The 21,639-nt window shown below is 39.3% G+C and overlaps 2 protein-coding genes and 1 long non-coding RNA gene across 4 annotated transcripts in view; 2 read left to right on the top strand and 1 right to left on the bottom strand.

Annotated features, from left to right (window-relative positions):
* LOC129415546 (uncharacterized) overlaps positions 1–2,328 on the top strand; it is a 68,185-nt gene extending 65,857 nt beyond the window's left edge. The window contains exons 16-17 of the mRNA XM_073873007.1: positions 177–1,138; positions 1,337–2,328. The gene's annotated coding sequence lies outside the window, so the exon portion shown is untranslated. The remainder of the gene's footprint in view (positions 1–176; positions 1,139–1,336) is intronic.
* Positions 2,329–2,414: 86 nt separating this feature from the next.
* On the bottom strand, positions 2,415–4,879 carry LOC129415549 (uncharacterized). Its single transcript, XR_008634890.2, has 3 exons — positions 3,999–4,879; positions 3,771–3,860; positions 2,415–3,483 (listed from the first exon to the last, which is right to left on the bottom strand). It is a non-coding gene; the product is annotated as an uncharacterized lncRNA (long non-coding RNA).
* A 2-nt stretch (positions 4,880–4,881) lies between these two features.
* LOC129415545 (uncharacterized) overlaps positions 4,882–21,639 on the top strand; it is a 41,691-nt gene continuing 24,933 nt past the window's right edge. The window contains exon 1 of one of the 2 annotated variants that reach the window (XM_055169559.2): positions 4,882–5,133. In XM_055169559.2, the coding sequence (XP_055025534.2) occupies positions 5,054–5,133 (80 nt within the window). In that variant the 5' untranslated portion in view covers positions 4,882–5,053. The remainder of the gene's footprint in view (positions 5,134–21,639) is intronic. The other variant, XM_055169561.2, reaches the window with a different exon arrangement.

Here is a 21,639-nt window from a genome sequence, read left to right on the forward strand (position 1 = left end):
CTAAGCGGATTTAAAAGAGAAACTATATTTTATGGCGTAATAGCACTTTTGGGAGTACTTCGACTCTGCGCAGTAACACCCTCCCTCTCCCATTATGAGAGTGAGAAGGGGAGCGGACTTTTCAGGCGAGTGCTATGTTCATGTTGTTTTTAATAATAATTTTCTTTATCTTACAGGTGATTGTCAAAGACATGTCTCTTGTTGAGGGTAAAGCCTTCATAGACATGATCGAATATGCCTGCCCAGGCTTCAAATGTCCCTCCAGTTGGTGGTTCACAAAGCAATTGGAGAAGGCATATCAACATGCTATTGAATATCTGAAGAAAAACCTACAGTCCTCAAAAATCACCCTCACCACCGATGCAAGTATTGCCATTGAGGCATACCTCAGAATGACCTGCCATTACATCAATGACAACTGGAAGATGGTCTCATTCGTTTTGTGCACAAAGCCCCTTGAGGACTGACATACTGCAGAAAACATAGCTCGCTGGTTTGAAGAGGTTGCCAAGAAGTTTGACTTCTCTCTCTGTGATGATGTCCAGGCGATTGTCCACGATAATGCAGCTAATGTGGTGAAAGCTCTTAGAATCCTTGAGGAGAGGCATGACATCGCCTCACTTCGATGTGCTGGCCATACCACCCAGTTGATTGTAAACCATGCTCTGAAAGATCCCCGGATTAACAAGGCACTTGGGGCAGCAAGGAGCCTCGTCGGGTTCTTCCATAGCAGCGATGTCGCCACCCTGAAGTTAAAACTCAAACAAGAGCAAATGGGCACAGCTCAACACAAGTTGACCCAGGATGTAGCTGTTAGAAGAAATAGTTCTTACTATATGATCAAACACCTCCTTGAGCAGCGGTGGCCTGTAACCGCAACATTCTCAGAACCAGAGGTCACCAAAGCAACAAAACACTACCTGGATATGAAAGCTGACCAGTGGAGCCTTCTGGAGAAGCTACAGCAAGCACTTGAGCCATTCAAGCAAGCCACCGTCTTCCTGAGTGGAGAGGCATACGTCACAGTTTCTGTCCTGCCTCTGCTGGTAAAAGGCCTACAGAAGTTCACCCAGACAGACTTTGAGCCTGCTGCCATCGCCACCTTCCAAACAACAGTCGCAGCAGAGATTGCTTCAAGGTTATTTTAATTATTCAGCTCTTTAAATCTCTTACAGTGAACTAACTGAATATTTTAATTAAGCTTTCCCAGTTTGCATATTTCTATGTTTTCCCATTGGGATTCTATCATGTAGACCTATTGATTCTACTGTTATCTTTCTGACCACCGTGAATTTCTTTGATCTTAAGTGTGCAAATCAAATACAACATTTTTCAGATGGAAGAAGGAGACTACATATGATGAAGACGGGGACAATGTGGGCATCTTCGCCACGGCCCTTGATCTGAGATTCCGCAAACTCAAGTTCCTGTCCACAGACGACATCCTGAAGTTGAAAATCAAACTTCAGACCCTTGCACTTGAAGCCAGATGAGTGCAAGTGAGGGAAGAGCCTGGAGAAGATGACTCCCCAAGTGGCCAGCCAGATCACTTTACACAGAAGCCAAAGTCTGTTCTGGACACGTTGCTTGGCACAGATGATGAGGAGGAGCTGGAAGATGAAGAGCCAGGCCAAGACCAGAAGGAAGATGCTGTCAGGAATGAGCTGCTTGTGTACTTTGGTGAGAAACCCATTCCAAAGGACAAAAACCCACTCCATTGGTGGAAGGAAAATGAAACCAAGTTCCCCGCTCTGGCTCATCCACACCTTCTGAATGTCTGTTCTCCGCAGCAGGGACTATCTTGAGCAAAAAAAGAGCAAGCCTTACCAAAGAGCACATGGACATGCTCACATTCCTCCACAGTAATTCAGAGTAGGTAGGTAGTGTAGAAGAGGAGTAACAACTGTTGATGGATGAGGGAGGAGAGAAGCGGAGGAAAGTGGACAGTTCTATATAACACGCACTTCATTAACATAAGCTTACAGGTAGCAGTTAAGAGAGTCAGTTTGATTGTGCATCAGGTTTTATGTTGGGACTGTTTATTGTGTTAAACACACAGGAGTGTCTGTTCTGTACTGTGCACTGCACAATGTTTGTTTTTGCACTGAATTTTTTATGTTTTGTACAGGAGAGATTTATGTTTGGACTGTAAAAAGAAAACAGGAATTTTATATTGTGTTAAACTCTCAGGAGGAATGTCTATACTGTGCACTGCACAGTGTTTTTGTTTCGCACTACTCTTTTGAATTTTTTTTTGAACAAGAGTTATGTTGGTACTGTAAAAAAGTTAACAGGCTGTATAACAATAAAATAATTTTATTTATTTTATTTTGTGTGAAGCAGAAGATTTTTTGCATTCTTAAACCTTCTTATAGGTTGTATCTTTAAAGTATATTATTAAGAATGTTTTTGGTTTTTATTCAAGATACATTATGGTTTTTATTAATCGAAAAACAGAAAACGAATCGTTAGATTAATCGGCCAATTAGTCATTAGACTAGTCGACTAATCGATAAAATAGTCACCCGATTAATCGTTTAAAAAAATAACCGTTTACCCCAGCTCTACTCCCGACACTCACAATCTTAATGCACGCGTGTTCTGAATAAAGATAATTCATATAAGACAGTAACTTTTGAAACGGTCCTGTGCTACATGCTATTGTTAGCATTACACCACAAAAACAATGCTATCTTTAGCGTTACACCACAAAAACAATAAAGCCCTGTAACTATTTCTTACCTTTGCAGTAAAGAGAAAGCCAGCTCGGGGTCTGTGTTCATACCCAGCGCTGACTGGAGCTCCCTCCAAGAATCAAATGCCAATCCGATGTTTACTCTTGTATCTTTGCCCCGATGCCGGTCACGCTCTATTTTGGTCGCACTAGGTAAGGATTTTTTTAAACTTACGAGGAGTTTGCGTGGGTGTCTGGATCGTGCTGGAGGTTGGTCGCTTCTTCCCGTCTACAGAGTCCCTTTGAAACATGCTAACAATTGCCGCTGTTTACTAATGGCTGGTGTACGCGTCTATATGGAATGCCCAAGTAGACGAGCACGCGCATGACGTCACATTTTCAATTTTCGCACCAATTTGGACCCGACTCCTACACACACAATAGAGCCTACAGGCTGATAGCGACAACCGTGGAGGACAGTCAAGGTGTTATTCTTTCTATTACATTATGGTTGGCTCATAAATATACAAATGAAAACTCTATCTTAAAGATTTTTTTATTTAATAAGCTACATAATACCCCTTTAACTGCATATTCACAAAGAAAACAGCTCATCTAAAGTGTGATAATTTCACAACATTTCTGTTTTCACTGTATTTTTGTCAAATAAATCAATCACAGCCTTTTGAACAGTAGTGTTTAAGTTTGAGGTCGTACTTACTAGCCATATGGTTCATACATAGCCCCTTAGAGATGTCTTCTGACAGGTTTGCTTGAACTCTGCTGCATGGCCATCAGCATGGACAAATCTACAAACATAACATGCAACTTGTCACAGAGCAAACAATATTTAGGATGCATTACAAAAGGAAACAAGCAAGAGTAGAGTTGAAACGTTAAAAAGGATGGTATACAAAAAAATAGAATATACAAAAAATTGCTGAATTTTATGTTTTTAGGTTTACTTATTCATTTAATATTGCACAGTGTCACTCACGTTTGTCAAAACCTTCTTTAAATAGCTGTAAAATAAGATGCAAGTTTACATTGTGAAGTGAATATGAATGAAGTGAATTAGTGAACTTTTTCAACTCACCTGAATTTTCAACATCTCTGTCAGCAGCTCCCTTCGAAAATGCTGAAATCTTGAGCTTATTTTTATTATAGAGGAGTTATTTTGTCACTCCTGAAATCAGAGAACAAATTTTTATTTATATTGGTTTACGATAAAATGGTATATGCATTTATACAGCGCTTTTTAACAGACCTATGGCCATCCAAAGCGCTTTACAAGTTTTTGCCTCACATTCCCCCATTCACTTACACATTCATACACCGACGGCGGTGTCAGTCAGCCATGCAAGGCGCCATCCAGCTCGTAGGGAGCAGCTGGGGTTAGGTGTCTTGCTCAAGGACACCTCGACACTTGGTCCGGTGGAGCCGGGGATTGAACACCAACCTACATGAACCACTGAGCCACTGCCGCCACATAACATTGTAATACTTTAATTTTGACGTCCCCTGTTATGTTAAGTTGCTACTGCCGTAACTAGTACATCCATAGACTGTGAGTACATCGCATATTAGGATAAACAAATTAACCTACTTCCAATAATGCATTGACACCCTTTACAACGCTTTTAAAACCTCCCATCGACACATTTAGATGTTCTCAATCGCCCAAACTTTCATAAACAAGCGTTAAAACTATAGCGTTAGCGACATGCTAACGGACTTTTCTCGAAGAACCAATCCATTTCAATGAGGTAAATATTCAACAAAATCGTATCAATTAGGTGTCAACCACAGTTGTGTATATTATTTTTGTAATTTGAGGGACGAAACACTGAAAAAGTGAAGAAAACCACACGGACTTTTCGCTTCATGTTGTTCAGCCTCGTTTCCATGGTAACTCACGCAACTCCAACGGACTTTTTCAAGGGGCAGTAACGTTCAGCACCCGCAGCACACACACAGCATTTACATAAATAAACATCTTAGAAAACTACATAACAAGCCCGTCACTGCCCAAAGGTCCAGAATTTAAGTCGTTTTTTCGCTTGATTATTGTCATCATTGTTTTAATCAATGCTTGTGACAAATATTCTGGGTTCCTGTTTCAAATTAATGATACATTATTGAAGCTGGACGCATGATTTCTGTCATTTTCTGATGCTCGTTTTATTTGACTCAACGCTCGTTTGACTTCTGGCTGCGCTGCGCAGACCGATCGGCATGTGACGTCTTAGCACCGCGAGACCGATTCAATAGTAAATGACTCAGTTTGCTTTTAAATAGATCTCGCGGTAGTGTGGTGTCACAAGCCAACAGGTCTGAGCTGCACCCCGTTAAGTAAGATAAAGTCAAAATTATTCCGAGATGACCAATAAAATCAGACCAGGCAGACAGAGGTGCAACACAGCGGTCAGATGCGCAGTTAGTGGAAGTGCAAGAAAGATGTAAGTAATCAAACGCTTACTATTATTCAGCAGTTTAATGATGTGAAATATGAAACGCAGTGATTGTCAACGTGAAATATTACTGCAGCTGAGCACATATGGGTGTCCAAATTTAATGCGCTGCTTTAACTCCCTCCAGTAATTCACTTCTCATTATTCAGCGTGTTTATTAACAAAATTCAACGCCACTCTTTAATTCTTTAAGATATCTTTTTTACTGTATGATTAGATTCACTGTGTTGTACTGAACTGCTGCGAAGCTTGAAATTGAAAACGGGACGCATCACGTGCGCGGTACAATCCACCGTTAATGAGCGTGCACGGAGTTTAAATGAGCCCATATTCATCTTTTGGCTTAAACATTTTATTAAAGTTAATTAAACAACAAAAGAAGAGAAAGTCACTCACTGGTCCTGACTGTAACCTATAGTGTTGAGCTCTGCGATTAAAAGTAAGTTTAAGGTTTATCGTGGAATTTAGATTTTCTGAACAACTTTTACTAAAGTTACTGTAGTTAACAAGAAGCCTTTTGCTTCATTAACAGACATTAAATCAGATGTGAGAAGTTTAAAATTAAAGAGCCACTAAAATGACCACAAAAAAGTTTAGATATTTATTGTTGTGGTCTACCACAATACTCTTGTTTGAATTAAAGTTCAAAAAACACATTATTTTTCCAGTAGGGCCAAGCTCAAATCGCGGCAGCGGCAGCTAGTAGTGGCACTTCCGGCATCAGTAGTGGCACTTCCGGCATCAGCCCAGTGTTGCCAACTATTTTCAATGGAAAGTAGCTAAAGCTTGCTTGGAAAGTCGCTAAATGTCGCTAGATTACGTCATTGCCTCATTAGCATACCCGTGACGTCATCACGTCGTATTTGCATTCTTACTACATTGGCTGTTTCACGTTTCTCTTTCTCTCTGAACTTTCACAAATGTAATTTGAATACACATAAATGCCTAAAAATGTTTTCTCGTTCGTTTATCTGCTTCTGTTCTTATAAAACGAAACGTGTGTATGTTTATATTTAAATGTCCAAACTGCAGTTTTCAAAACATATGAGGATACGCTGATAAATGATGGAAAACGTTGTATTCTAGGTACATAGCTCATTAACGCGTTGATCAGCTCCACAATAGTTTGTCTGTTCTGAATGTGCTGCTGCTCAGCTCACTCAAATACATTTTTTTTGGTACAGTGATTTTTTTATTCAAAGATCATTTTACATTTACACCCTGCCATAAATTTAAGTCATTGCGGGATCAGCCTGCACGATTATGCCGTCTGAACGCAGAGAGATTAACCACATCTCCTGCCCTGACTGTATGCAACTGGGAGAGAACTGGTCTGCTGCGCGAGGACTACCTCGCCTGTGAGTGCTTTCCCAGCACGACTCTGGCCGGATTGGCACCGGATCAGCGCCAGAGCTGTTGACTTCGGCACAGACCGGAGCGGATCCGGCCCAGAGTCGTCTGCTGTCTGGGTTGGGATGGGGGTGGAGCCTTCGGAAGCGGTGGCAGCTGCTCGTTAAGAAGAGTAAACGACACGCGCTTTCACGTCAAAGTCTCCAAAAGTCTCCAACAATGCCAGAAAAAGTCGCTAGATTTGTCGCTAGTCGCTTTTTAAAAAATAAGTCGCCAAGGGGGTCTGAAAAGTCGCTAAATCTAGCGACAAAGTCGCCAAGTTGGCAACACTGCATCAGCCTCATTTTGAGGCAGCTAGTAGTGGCACTTCCGGCATCAGTAGTGGCACTTCCGGCATCAGCCTCATTTTGAGGCAGCTAGTAGTGGCACTTCCGTGCGGCAGTGTCAGCTAGTGGTGGCACTTCCGGCATCTGGCTCATTTTGAGGCATCTGACTTATCTTTTTTGTGGCACCTCAGGCATCTTAAGGCAGCTAATCGTGGCACTTCCGGCATCGGACTCATCTTGAGGCAGCTAGTGGTGGCACCGTGACTTTTTAAGGCAGCTGACAATTTTTGTGTCATTTAGGGGTGGCACTTATATATTTGTACCAGCTGTTTTACGCGGTTTTTGTGCTGTCATAATGTTTGCGTGCTGGCTGTTAGGCGGGCATTTCGAGATGCCTCGAGTGCCACCACTCTTGGCACTATGAGGCATTCTCGGCCGTTCATTTAATTCACGCGGGGTGTGTGGGAATGAATGTGCGCGTACGCTGGCTGACAGTCCTTTGTAGGTGCGGGCATTTCGAGATGCCACGGTTACTCTTGAGATGCCACCACACTGCCCCTCGGAATAGAAATAATAAAATTCTACTTTTCTCACTTTGTTCATCTAATCTTATTATTTTAGCGGGCAGACTGAGAAACACGTGGTTAAAATATTTTTAATTTATTTAAACAGTATTTTAAAACCAGGAAGCTCCCCTCTCTTGCTAATATTACAGTAATGCAATTCTCTTGTCTACCGGTAGGTGCCCCCAAGCACAAACAAGAGATACCGCTTTTACTTATTGTGCCCCCTGCGAGTTGTTGGTTGTCAATTTTTTTATATATATCTTTTTTGTTCTGCAGATTAAACTAAGTAATACAGATTTGTAAAGACATGAAAGTGGATAAATGATGAAATAATTTTCAGTTTTGGTTTAACCCTTCTATTTGAGTTTAGTTTTTACACATAATTTTAATCATTTTAATTCAGAATTTTTGTTACAATAGAAATTCTATTTCGTTCATTTTGTGCCCAAGAAAAACGGCATGAGAAAAAAAAATTACTTTACAATAAATTAAATCAAGATAATAAAATATGTATTCGCTATATGCAGTAAAATACATACAAACAAACACAAAATAGAAAATTTTATAAATGGTACAGTTGCTCAATAAACAGTATGAACGAGGAAAACAGTGCACAATCAAGAGTAGCCTATAGGTAACAAGAAATTCGAAAATAACAGGAATGTCACAGTAATAACTAATTGTTATATGATTCTGTGATAATTACATATTTTGTTACATTATTTTAATATTTAATATATTCTGTTAATTCACATGATACAAACCTGCACATTGTGGTGGTGAGGAGAATGAGAATGTTTCACTTACAGTACATAAAGTGACACAACTACCAATCATTAGTACATATAATGCTCTTTTTGCAACATATCAATTGTGGATATGAAACATATCTTGGTTGTTTGGTCTGATAAACAAACTGTGACGTTTTTCTTTTACTTATTTTTAGTTTTACATTTACAACACAATAACTAAAAAGAGTCATTCAAAATTTATATTGAATGTTTATTCACACTAAAATCACAGGTGTTAATGTACACTGCTGCACTGCTGGCCCTGGCGTACATGTGAATCTCCACCCTGTGTGGTCAAAGACAAGTAATAGCAGTATGGTATTTTTTATTTTAGAAAAACAGTTTAAAAATAAAACACCTTATATCAGAAATTGATATAGCCTTGGCACCGGCGTTTCCCGTTTGGGCAACTACCGGTAGACAAGAGAATTACAATACTGTAAGATTAATAAAAGAGGGGTGTTTCCTGGTTTTAAAATACTGTTTAAATAAATTAGAAATATTTTAGCCACGTGTTTCTCAGTCTGCCCGCTAAAATAATAAGATAAGATGAACAAAGTGAGAAAAGTAGAATTCTATTATTTCTATTCCGGGGGGCAGAGTGGTGGCATCTCAAGAGTAACCGTGGCATCTCGAAATGCCCGCACCTACAAAGGACTGTCAGCCATCGTACGCGCACATTCATTCCCACACACCCCGCGTGAATTAAGTGAACGGCCGCGAATGCCTCATAGTGCCAAGAGTGGTGGCGAGGCATCTCGAAATGCCCGCACCTACACACGACTGACAGCCAGCGCGCAAACATTACGACGGCACAAAAACCGCGTAATTTAACAGCAAACAACATATATAGCGCAAAGAACAAGTACTAATGATGACAGCAAGCGCACACAATCAGTGTTAGTATCCACAAACAGCGGCAGCTGGTACCAATATGCAATGCTGAAGTGCCCTAAATGACACAAAAACTGCCAGCCGCCTCAAAAAGCCACGGTGCCACCACCAGCCGCCCCAAGATGAGTCCGACGCCGGAAGTGCCAGGACCAGCCGCCGGAGGTGCCACAAAAAAGATAAGTCAGATGCCCCAAGTGCCACTACTAGCTGCCTCAAAATGAGCCAGATGCCGGAAGTGCCACTACTGATGCCGGAAGTGCCACTACTAGCTGCCACTGCCGCGATTTGAGCTTGTTGTCTCTCTATTTTTCTCATAATATAGATATTTGCAACATCTCTCTCTAAAAACGCTTGATTGCAGGGCGTCTCTTCAAAGCCCCACCCCCACAAACGCCAAGTATACTCTGATTGATCAGGGATTCTAAACAATTGTGACTGGTCAATCCTTGTAGCGTTCGAAATGTCTATTACCATATCGGGTTTAGGCTTCTCATGCGTGTACCCAAGGCCGCCTTAATGCACGGGCTTACCTGGGCTGAAGCCCAGGGGCCTCCCAAGTTCAAGGGCCTCCCAAGTTTGCGTTCATGACGAGCTGAAAATGTCATATTGTTTTGTAACTTGTCGGGTTTTCTGTCAATCACTCTAATTGCACGTTACATGACTGCTGATTGGTCCGTTGTAACTTAACGTGAATTAAAATGTCAGACGTAACATATTTTTTATTCCGCGTAATGTTATTAAGTGAGCGTTGTCAAATTGACATTCCTGCACGTTAGACTAGAGCCCGACCGATTTATCGTTTTGCCGATTTTATCGGCCGATATGAGCATGTCGCAGATATATCTGTATCGGCGTATAAGCCGCAGATATGCGCCGATATGAACGTTTGTTACAGAACACATTAAATGCATTTGAAAGATGTAAGTACTTGTTTGTCCAGCAGAGTGCGCCATACTGGTTGCTAATGGCGACCCAGATCACTCACTGTAGTGCAGTGTTTCTCAAAGTGTGGGGCGGGCCCCACTGGTGGGGAATAGGAACATTACAAGTGGGGCGTGACAAATGGGAGAAAATCTATTAATTCAATTATTTATTGACCATACACTCAAAACAGCGCATTTAAACATAAACCTAGCTTAAAACTTAAATAAATCAGACTGTAGAAAATGTCACGCGGTAACTTAAAGCCTAGCTGATTCCGATTTTGTTGGGGCGATTGGGACAGGTGGGGCTTGAAACCCTTCACCACCTCCAAAGTGGGGAATGGCAGAAAAAGTTTGAGAAACACTGCTGTAGTGACACCAGCCAATCCCCCACCCCCTTCACTTCAGTCAGTCAGTCTCTCAGTTCAGGTGGCTGCAGTCACGCAGTGTCTTCTTCACAACATTTTTACACCTGGTATTAAGACGCGCTTTGGTCGATTGGATTATAAATGGACAAGAGAGACGCATTCCCGCTTACATTTGGTGTTTTTAATCCGTCTCTTTGTCGACTTGCGAGTTAAAACGCAAGCGGGAGAAATGACGCGAGACGGAGAAATGACACATTTAAACTACGCGCAGCCGTGCACTTATATAACACTATATGAGATTACTGCTGCTTGTGTTGTTAGTTAACACGCTCATTTCAGAGCAATTGATTCAATAAGCTCGCGCAACTCTACACCCTTGCTAAATAAAAGAGGCGGAGCGTTTACGCTTTAGTTTTATTAAAGTCTAAAGTTTGCACGGAACCCTGGGTTTGTGTTATAAAAACGTTGTGCACAACATTAAACATAGCGTACATTAGTATGTGCTCCGTCAAGCATTGTCTTCGTAACTGTGAGTGGCTAACTAATTTGTGAAGTAACTTACACAACTTACTGTAAAGCTATTAATCAATGACTTCATAAGTTTCTCTTTATAACGTTATTCTCGTCAAAACTGCAAATGATGCAAGTTTTATGTATTTTGTTCTCTTTGTGTTTTAAAGTTATTTATAATAAGTCAAGTTTACTTTTTAGTGCACTGATATCCAACTAATTTTGGATAATAAAGTTTATTGTTAACTTCTTGCCTATAGTACATATCTTTGTCACATCAATATAAGTGTTGGATCACCACATTTGTGAGTGATCACCACATTTGTGAGTGATCATTGCATTGCATTGTATTTATTCATAGTGTATTATGTTAAAGTATATAGTGTATTCTATGTACAGTACTTTAGTATAATATACTGTAGTATATACTGAACTATAATGTACACATAAAGAATATCGGCCGATATATCGTTATCGGTCTTTTTTTACTCCCTAATATCTGTATCGGCATCGGCCCGAAAAAAAAAAGGATATCGGTCGGGCTCTAGTTTAGACTGAGTGTGACAGAGAAACGGGAAATAATCCACCAACAAATGAAAGAGTCATTTTTGAAATTTCATAATAAGCACTAGTGAGGTGCAGGTCTCTCTCTCTTTCGTGCGCACGCTCGCTTGTTCGCTCTCTGTGCTCATTCAGCTGAGTCTCTGGCATGCAGAAGTCTCTCCCACCGTGCACAAGAAACTGTGCCGCTAAATTAAGAAAGGAGTTCCCGCACATAATGCTGTTAGTTGTTATAAAGTTTAAGTTCACTCGCGTTTATATCAGTGACGCGTGCGCAGCTGGAGCGATGTAGTTTGACCCGACGTCAGCTCACAGTACACACATCTGTTGGTAGAAAGACGAGAAAGAGACGCAACGGTAAAGGTGCAGTAAAGAGTGACAAAACCATCTCAAATGATCATCCCCTGATAGCACCATTATAATCTCATTATCTAAAGATCTTATATACAGGTATGTTCCCTGTCTGTCTTGTGCATATTCATACTTGGTCGTTACGTATGCATAAATACTAAATACAATGCATACTATATCTTCAGTAGCCTACGAAATAAATAACTGATTAAAAAAAAAGATTCTGTCTATAAAGACTTATCTTTTGTTATCATTAATGCATTTTCACTTTAAAACTAACTTTAACTTATTATATTTTTAAAACTGTGGTGAGCATTTAGTTAGTGAGTGGCAATTTTCTGCAAATTATATTCCAAAAACTATATAAACATAAAGCTTATAAACATTTTGGGGCGGTTTCCCGAACAGGGCTTATCCTAGTCCCAGACTAAAATGCATTTTTGAGCTGCCATAATTTAAAAATATCTTGCACTGGCATATCTTAACATATATCAGTACCATTGTTTTGTCTTAAAAATGCACACCAGTAATGTTTTTTTGTAAGGTATGTTTGTAAAAACTACTTAAATGACCTAATATAACTATGGCCTAGACCTGGATTAATCTAAGACCTGTCCGGGAAACTGCCCCATAAACTTTCACACATTTTGGTTTTATTATCACCACAAGTTGCTGTGTGTGGTTGTTAAATAAAGTGTCTTGTGTTTATGCTCAAGTGGACTCAGTGATATGTTAATAACAATATTATGGTGTTTTCTGGCTCAAAGAGGAAAAACTCACTGTTGTATTTCTCGAAAGAAACTAATGCATTTTGTGATGTAGATTACCTAGATATTACACTTAAAAAAGAGACTATAAATCGAGGGGAAGGGGGGCCTACAAAACCTCTTAGCCCCGGGGCCTCACATTAGGTTAAGGTGGCCCTGTGTGTAGATAATCAAACACAATGGTCTCTGTAAACTGCCTCTAGTAGGCTATTGCATCGGTATAGACCCCTTCACGGTTCACGTCACAGGCTGTTCCCACTGCGCATGTCGGGGTCAGAAAATTCATTACAGCAGATTCAGTTGCGTATTATTCGGTATCGTCAAAAATGCCTACTTACGTCGTGGGCTGTGAAAATCGCACCAGGTCTTCCGTTAAGTTTTCGCGAGTCATGCAGAATCTCAAAAACAAAAAAATACAACATCTGCGTCTGCAAGCAATTAACGTGCAGACTGGGACAATGCAAAGATCAAAGAGGCTTGTGTTTGTAGTGCTCACTTCATTTGAGGTAAGTCATCATTTTTCAGCCCTGTTAGATTAAATTATAAAGCCTAAATGGTATGAACAGTTCGACCCCCTGCTGCGCGCGCACCCGATAGTCATTCAATGTTTACAAACCTTGAAGGGGTCTATTACCTGGCAGTTTGAGCCTGAATCAGATTTAGAGAGTTTGCAGAAAGAAACAAATCTAACAGATACTCCTTCCCAAGGACGAATCGAGCAGGATGCTTCACAATGCTACATTTGTAACAACCTTACACTTCGGCTATGTTGTGGCTGCAACAACAGGGTCCCGAAAATTCAGACCTCTGTAATTTTTCCATATTCAGAAATAAAGGTAAACCCCCTGAATAAATAATCAGTGTATTACAATTCCTCATTTAAGTGTCTGCATAGATATTTACCGTGTGTCTCAATCAGCTCCCTTGTTCAGTAGTCAGGGCACTGATCAGGGAGTCGGCCATTTTAAGGGCTGTCTCAATCGCAAAATCCGGTCAGTGCACTGGAACGTTCGTTCCCTAAAAATTCCCACAATGCAACGCAAAAACCAGTGAGCATCGATGATCCCTATGTTCCCTAACCGGAAATCACGTGACCTTTTCTGAAGCTCGCCAACCAAACATCACGTGAACCAACTCAATAAACTTTACGAAATGTTACAGAACTTTTATAAAGACAAACGTTTGTTTTAGTTGTAAATATAAACAAACATTGCTACACAGTAAGGGACCACAATCTACTCAATATTTAAAAGAATAATATTTATTTAAAATTGTAAATATATTTATTACATTTAAAATGTAATTATATGCCTCCAATTTTATGCACAGATATGTAAGAGAATAATGACAGCATTTTTCACAATGTACTGTTTTTAAAATTAAAGGCGGAGTCCACGATGTTTGAAAAACGCTTTGGAAAATTAGACGGGCCGTCTACCAAAACACACTTATAGCCAATCAAATCAAATAAAATGCCGGATTGCGTATGTGTGGGCGGGTCTATCAACAGAAGGTCCAGATTCTATTAGGGTAGGGGCGTGTTTGTTTAGGTGATTTCAAATATCAACATTGGCTTTCAAACATCATGGACTCCGCCTTTAAGTCAGAAAGATGTTGGTTTTGCCGGTTGTTGATGAGTAACAGCTGTGAGTGATTACAACGCGCTTAAGCAGCCGTGACAGAAAAATAAGTGAATATCGTCCCAATGTGAAGTGAGCTAGGGTCCTTACCAGTGCCCGAACCTGTGTACACGATATACTGATTCACTACCTCTGGAGCTAGGGAACGAATTGAGACACACGGTTAGTGTCTGTAATGTAAACCGGCTTTATGTCAGAGCGGGGCTTTTTAGGCTGAGTAAGGGCTCAGTCACACCAAAAGCGTTTATGGCAGTTGCAGGCGCCTTTTCTGAATGATATTCTATGGGCAGGGCGCGTTTGCGCGCTGTTTATGCGCGCCGAGCGCCTTGCTGTTTTCTGCCGCCTGCCGCGCACGCGTTTTTGAAGGAACACTGAGAGCGGAGGAGCGCCTGACGTCATTCGCGTCTTCCATTGTCCAATCGAATGAGGGGAGAGGCGGGCCTTACGTTGTGGCGAGGGAAGTTTACAGTTGCTTTGAAGAACCGGACTCCACTCGCTCACTCTCTCATGCGTGTTTGTGCACCTCTTATCCTCAAACAAGGTCAGAGCAAGCGCCCTCTTTTTAAAGTTTCTGCTAATATGACAGTTAACAGCAAAAGAGTGCTCACGCTTCAATATTTGATTGACAAGACAGCTGACTCGGTGGTTGCTTAGCAATATGAAAAGCCGCGCTGCACTGCTCTTTTTAAAAAAGGCAGTGCGTCGCGCCTTGCGTTTGCAAGCGTTTAAAGCGCTTTTGGTGTGACTGAGCCCTAAGAGCACAGGTGCAGCAGTCTGATCGTGGCCACTTGTTTTCATTTTCGGTGAAGCTCTGCTGTGTAGCCTACTGAAGAGAACTGGACTAGTTGTCTGTCAAATAATATAACCTGTTACTCTCGTTCACTTTGTAAAAGCATGACGGCAAACCGGTGAAGAATTGCTTTACAATAATAAACACAGTCGATGTCCAGACACCAAACATCTGCGCTAAAATAAAATACCATACACGCGTTCTCCGCAGTGCTGACCAAACTCTCTCGTCTAAACACACTACATTTATCTGAGTGTTGCGCATGGGATTTAAAGATACAATTTGTATTTATGCGCCGAAAGATGGCGCCAGATCAAACAAAAACAATGATGTTGTTTACTGACGCTCTGAAGCAGCGTGGAATTATGGGATTTGTAGTCTTTAACTTTAGCCATCAATCAGACGAGAACGAGAAATCACGTTGATGGATAAAGTAATCAAGTCTCATAAATGTTGCGTTTGATGACATCGTTTATTTCATTATATAAGTTTATATGTGATGTTCAAAACAAAATTGTTAGTCATATTGATATTACAGTATTAGTCCAAATTCGATGGTAAACACAGCTCAGAATTAAGTTTTCAACTTACAATCTACAATGATTTTTCACATAATGTATTGACAGTACAAATCTTATTGTGAAATGTCTTAAAATGACCATTTATATTGCTGTACAATACCTTTTGATGTGCATATCGTCCACGGGAAGACGCGCTGATTACAGTCTACACACTAGTGTTGTGATCAATATACGTTTTTTGAAGGGTTACGAATCAAAACAACTCACCCATCGCGTAAAACACAAGCAGGATCAGAATCTCGGTCTAGTTAAATGTTGTCGTGAAGCTCTCTCTATCCAGATAATGCAACACCAAATTGATCCTCCCTCGTTTTGTTCCAAACTCTTCTTGGGTCGTTTGGTTGGCCCGTACGCTTACAGGAGCTGACACAACCAGCGGCAGACGGTACAGAGATATCCATAAGTCCATAAGCAAGCGCGTAGTTCCGCATTTGTCCACAACACTGGCTGCGTCCGAAAACTCAAGGCAGTGAGGACTTGCCTCACTGCCTCATGAGGACATGACTTCGGACTCGGAGGCCTGAAGGCCGCTCAGAAAGGCTTTCCGACGCACTTCAAAAGCAGCGTGTTTGAAATATAAACAGAGAGCGCCTTTGTGATAACTAATCACATATTTGAAAACTACAATACTAATTTCTCGCTAGAAATGAAATTAAAATGCTTAAAAAGTGAAAATATATCATGTGGTTTACGTCAGTAAAGGCGGTGACAAAGGGTCACATGGATATTAACGTCATTGACAGGAGACTGCACTGCCCCGTGTCAATGTTTTGAATGGAAATTTTCTCACGATTGTAGTTGAAAACATTACAGATATTGATAGTAATCAGCTGGACAAAATATATAACACTGGCCTAGTGGTTTTTGGAGATTTTACTGCAAATATCTTACAAATTGCACCTTTAACAAAACGTGCAGATAGTTTCGCGCCTACTGTTGTTGTAGTACAACGTCAAGTTTATTATGAAAGTAGCCAAATACTTTCTTGCAAAAAAGGGGCAGTGAATACAAAATATTTTTTACTCTCTTTAAATAGACAATCTATCTATAAATAAGTATGAATATATGAATAAACATGCCTGTTTGAAATATGGATCCAGAAAGATCGCTGTCTACCAATTCAGCCCATGGACAGCAGCCGCTAACATCGTAAGTAAGAAAGGTTTTAAAGTCTTCACAGCACGCTATGTTTTATTAAAAACAACGTTATTGAGAAACACGGCACTGAGTATAAATGTTAGAGGTGTTATGAGGTTTATAGAAGCTCCGTCTCTCTCCACTTACTACAGACAGTTAACAAATCAGTTCTCTCTGACAACAGCAAGTGGGCGGGTATAAGCACCAAGTGGGCGGGCATTATTCACACGTCCACGTCATCAGGTCATGGAAATAACTGTAGAACTACATCTCAGGCGTTTACTGTAGTACATAAAAAATGCCTTTGGTTAAAGGGAATATCTTCCTTTAAATTGGACTATGAGCTTTTAACTCTGCACATCCCTTTTATGCTCAAACTGCTGCACTATACTGTTAAAAAGTTGAAATCCAGGAAAGGGGCTCTTTAAGGCTTGCATTACGTTTACACAGTTAGTATGCATGCAGGGCAAGACGAATATTTATCTAATGTGGGGTAATGTGAAGTAATCCTAGATTCATTTATGCTTTTTTTAATAATTACAGTTTACTTTCATGGGATATGGACCCCCTAGAGTAGCCTTTGCCATGCAACCCATTTATAAAATTCAAGTTCCCTGCATTATTGATGTTGTATTTAAGCATATTAAGTGTATAATAAGTGTGTGCATATTTTGAATTAATTTAATAAACTAATTATTGATGGCCTTTAGTTAATTCACTAAAATGATCCTATATTCAGTAAGCCTATGTTTACTTTACTGGCAGCCCAGTGTGCCCAGGATGGTAAAAAAATTATTACAATGCATTCCTATAATGACCAACACAAATCTTCTGCATACTGTTTGAAATCTATAGTTATTTGATTCTTTGGTTTTCTGATGTTTTTTGAAATTCATATATGCAGAGCAGAGAAATTATTTTTTTTCCTGGGGTGCATGCCCTAGAAAAATACATATATGGACCTCGGTATTTATAAAATCCTGCGTATGGCCCTGCTCATAATTAAATACAAAAGGAGGAGAAAAACTGCACAAAGATCCACTTTTTGAAAAAAGGCTGACTACGGACCTGCATAAACAATTTAAATCGTATTAAATTATTATTAAATCGTGAATTTTTAGCTTTTGGTTGTTCTATGCCATATAGGACAATTTAATCTTTCTATTTAATATTTTTATTTAACTTTTTTTTAACTATTACGCTAGTATTTTATTCTAACCCTAAGATCCTAAACTTGTATAAATGTATTTGTTGTTTTAATGAACACGAAGGTATTTTGAGGATGTTCGTTATGGAGCCATATGCACATGTTGTTTTTCCATTTCTAAGTTGGGTGTGTAAGTCACTAAATCCAACTTTATATTAACTTTTTTATCTAAAATACAGCACAATTTTGTTCTATTCCAAAATCGTACAACTGCCCGACCTAAAAACTTTTCTTTATAAAGAAAAGTTAAAGTAACACAGTGTTACAACTAATCCATACGTTTACAAGATAATGAAAGAAAACAATGTAAATTTCATTAATCAAAATGAACTGTAAATACAATATAACATAATTGACAATTATTACAGTTTTTTTCGATTACTAAACGACAGTGGGCACAACTGGAGATACATGTGCAAAACTCTAACTACAGTCTGCACTACCAAAAGTCACCTGAGCTAAACTGTACATATCACCTGCAAAACTCACTTCAAGCAACACAACTCTAAACACATGACTCAAAACAGCTCAGTGCAGCCAAACACAATACACAACCCTCACTGAGATAACACACACTGTCACTCATAACACACTGAGAGGAAAAACACTAACATCAAACACCAATACACAAAATACTAACTTTTTATCTTTACAGATTGAACAATTTCAGTGACGTCACACAAAGTAATGTTTTCTTCAAATAATTATTGATTTATTGATTGATTTATCACATGATTTATTGAAATTTTTAAAACAGAACAATTCTTTAAGGTAAATGAAAATTTGCAGTTTGCTTCAATAGTCTGGAGTAATTTATGGAATTACAGTAATGAGAAAAAAAGGTAGAAACTAAAAGTACATACTGTAATTCATATATGAATTTTTTTTTAATAATTGAGTAGCTAATCGTGCCTCTCTCTAGCATCAGGCCACTACATGCCACCAATTCTCCCTCCACAAACCCGTCTTCCTTGTTCCATTTCCAAAATTAGTTTTTCTGAGCTATATATATATATATATATATATATATATATATATATATATATATATATATATATACATCATATTTATATGAGAGGTAATATTTTATATGTATGAAATATATATATGAAATTGCAGTCAGCAGTGTTTGAAAGGCACAAGACTGAAATCAATTCTGTTTTGAATCTGTGGTTCACAGTTTTGACAGCAGTGTGTTAGCATTTGAACAAAGTGCTGTAAATTCACAGTGTTGTGCAGGTTGTGGTTAAAGTCATGGGATAAGTGTGTAGAGTTTTGAAAACTGTGTTCAAGCAATGAAAAACCAACTAGAGTTTGGTCCACATGAACTGCTGCTGTGCAGACTGTAGTTAGAGTTTTGCACATGTGACTTCAGTTGTGCCCACTGTCGTTTAGCAATAAAAAAAAAATGTAATTTGTGTGTGTGTGTGTGTACCTGGTAATTATCACGTTGTGGGGACCAATTGTCCCCACAAAGATAGGAATACCAGTGTTTTTGTGACCTTGTGGGGACATTTTGATGTCCCCATGAGGAAACAAGCTTATAAATCAAACAGAATAATGTTTCTTGAAAATGTGAAGTAGTAGAAGGGTTTCTGTGATGGTTAGGGTTAGGGAATGGGGTAGGTTAGGGGAATAGAATATACAGTTTGTACGGTATAAAATGCATTACGTCTATGGAATGTCCCCACAAAACATGGAAACCAGAGTGTGTGTGTGTTTGTGTGTGTGTGTGTGTGTGTGTGTGTGTGTGTGTGTGTGTGTGTGTGTGTGTGTGTGTGTGTGTGTGTGTGGTTTTAAGGGGGAAGTTATAAAGACACGTTCCAAATAGTGTGCCAAACTCTTCATTGATAAACATTAATAAAATACTCAATGGCTTTCTGAGAAAATACTTGGTATTGTGATATCTTAGCTGGTAATATGCTTATAGCATTGTGATAACGGGGTAAGACTAGTCACTACTGCCAAGCTTATTCATCTCTGGTCTATTCTGTTTAAATAGCAGGAGATCTTATTACCTATGCAGCTGCTTTTAATGAAGTTGTAATTAAGAGATGTCCTAAGATGTGAACTCCTTTTACAAGAGAAAATCTCATGATTATGGCTATTACGACATTGCGTGAATGCACTTTAAAGAAGTCATAGTATGCTTTATCAAATGTTCAACTTTATTTAGTGTAATGTGGAAATTTGAGCATAAAATAGATCTGCAAAGTTACAGCATTTTATGTTTACTGCAAAGTGAGATAATGGGCCCTATTTTAACGATCTAAGCGCATTGTCTAAAGCGCACAGCGCATTGTCTAAATGGGCGTGTCCGAATCCACTTTTGCTAATTTAACGACGGGGGAAATGGTTTGTGCGCCGAGCCCATGGTCGAAAAGGGTTGGTCCTATTGTAATGGGAGTATTTTGGGCGTAACGTGCAGTAAACCAATGAGGGACTCAGCTCTCATCCCCTTTAAAAGCAAGTTGCGCTGGCGCTATGTCTAATCCCTATTTAGATGACGGACTTTATAAACTGAAAAACTAAGCGGAGGAAGAAGATCCCCAGTTTAAGATTAATGTTAAATAATTGTGTTATTTTTCACTTGTATTGAAATTTTTATTTTTTTTATTAAAACCTTTAAAACCCGTTTTCTTTTAGTCATGGAAGTAAAAAAGCAGGCTTGTAATTGCTTTAAATGTATGGCTATCCAATATCATCAAAACATAATTTACAAGTATGTAAGAAAAGGTTTGTACTCTAAAAATACTTTATTTGTAACAAACAGGAGATAAAGAATTTACAAACAGCTCTCCTCACGTTTCAGCACTTTGGACAGCGTTTTTTTAGCAAAGAGTTTTTTTAACTTAAAAATGTTTCTCATCTCACCATATCCACAGGTACAGAGTCATCATATACAATAAATCCGTGAGGTAGCATTAAAAAAACATTTAAAAACAGATGCATTTGTTCAAAGCAACGCATTTATTTACTTACCAGGCTGCAGGTGAAGCAGCTCTTTGCGCCTTCTAACGTCTTATAATTAGTCCTCATTTATGTCCAAGAGACTCAATAATAATCTTTTACATTCAATCCTTTAATCTTTCATATTTAAAAGCATTTTTGTGCTGCTGCGCATTTATACACTTTGTGATAAGCAAACCCGCGTTGTCCTCCCGTTTATAGGCGCATATTAATGCGCTCTTTAAATAACATAAAACATATTGCGCCATTGACTTTAGACCAGGTTTTTGTTGGTCAATGGCGTAGTCTATTTTAGTTGCCTCAAAATAGCAATGCGCCTGAACACACCTCGTTTTCATTCCAGAACGCCCATGGGCGCAAATGCATTTGCTATTTAAACAACGCGCCGCTAAACGTGAAAATTAGGGTGGAAACTAGCGAAAGACACTTGCCTTGCGCTGCATTGCGCCGGGTGTAAGATAGAGCCCAATATCTTTAACAGATTAAAGTAATCTCTTTAGTCATCTCTGCGGCAACTTATTTCAAAGAGAAATTCTTAGAGACTGGAAGTATTAGAAAGATTGAGAACGATTAGGAATAAGACGCAACATGTAAAATATATCCCTGACAGCACACAAACATCTCGAAGACGTCTATTTGATGTCTGCGTTTACATCTGCAAGACATATTATTTAGATTGTTTGCTTATCTGCAATACATCTCTTAGACGTTTCCTAAAAGATGTCATATAGACATATTGAAGATATCTGCAGGACTTTTTTG

The sequence above is a fragment of the Misgurnus anguillicaudatus genome, chromosome 11 (assembly GCF_027580225.2).
Source record: "Misgurnus anguillicaudatus chromosome 11, ASM2758022v2, whole genome shotgun sequence".
Taxonomy (NCBI): Eukaryota; Metazoa; Chordata; class Actinopteri; order Cypriniformes; family Cobitidae; genus Misgurnus; species Misgurnus anguillicaudatus.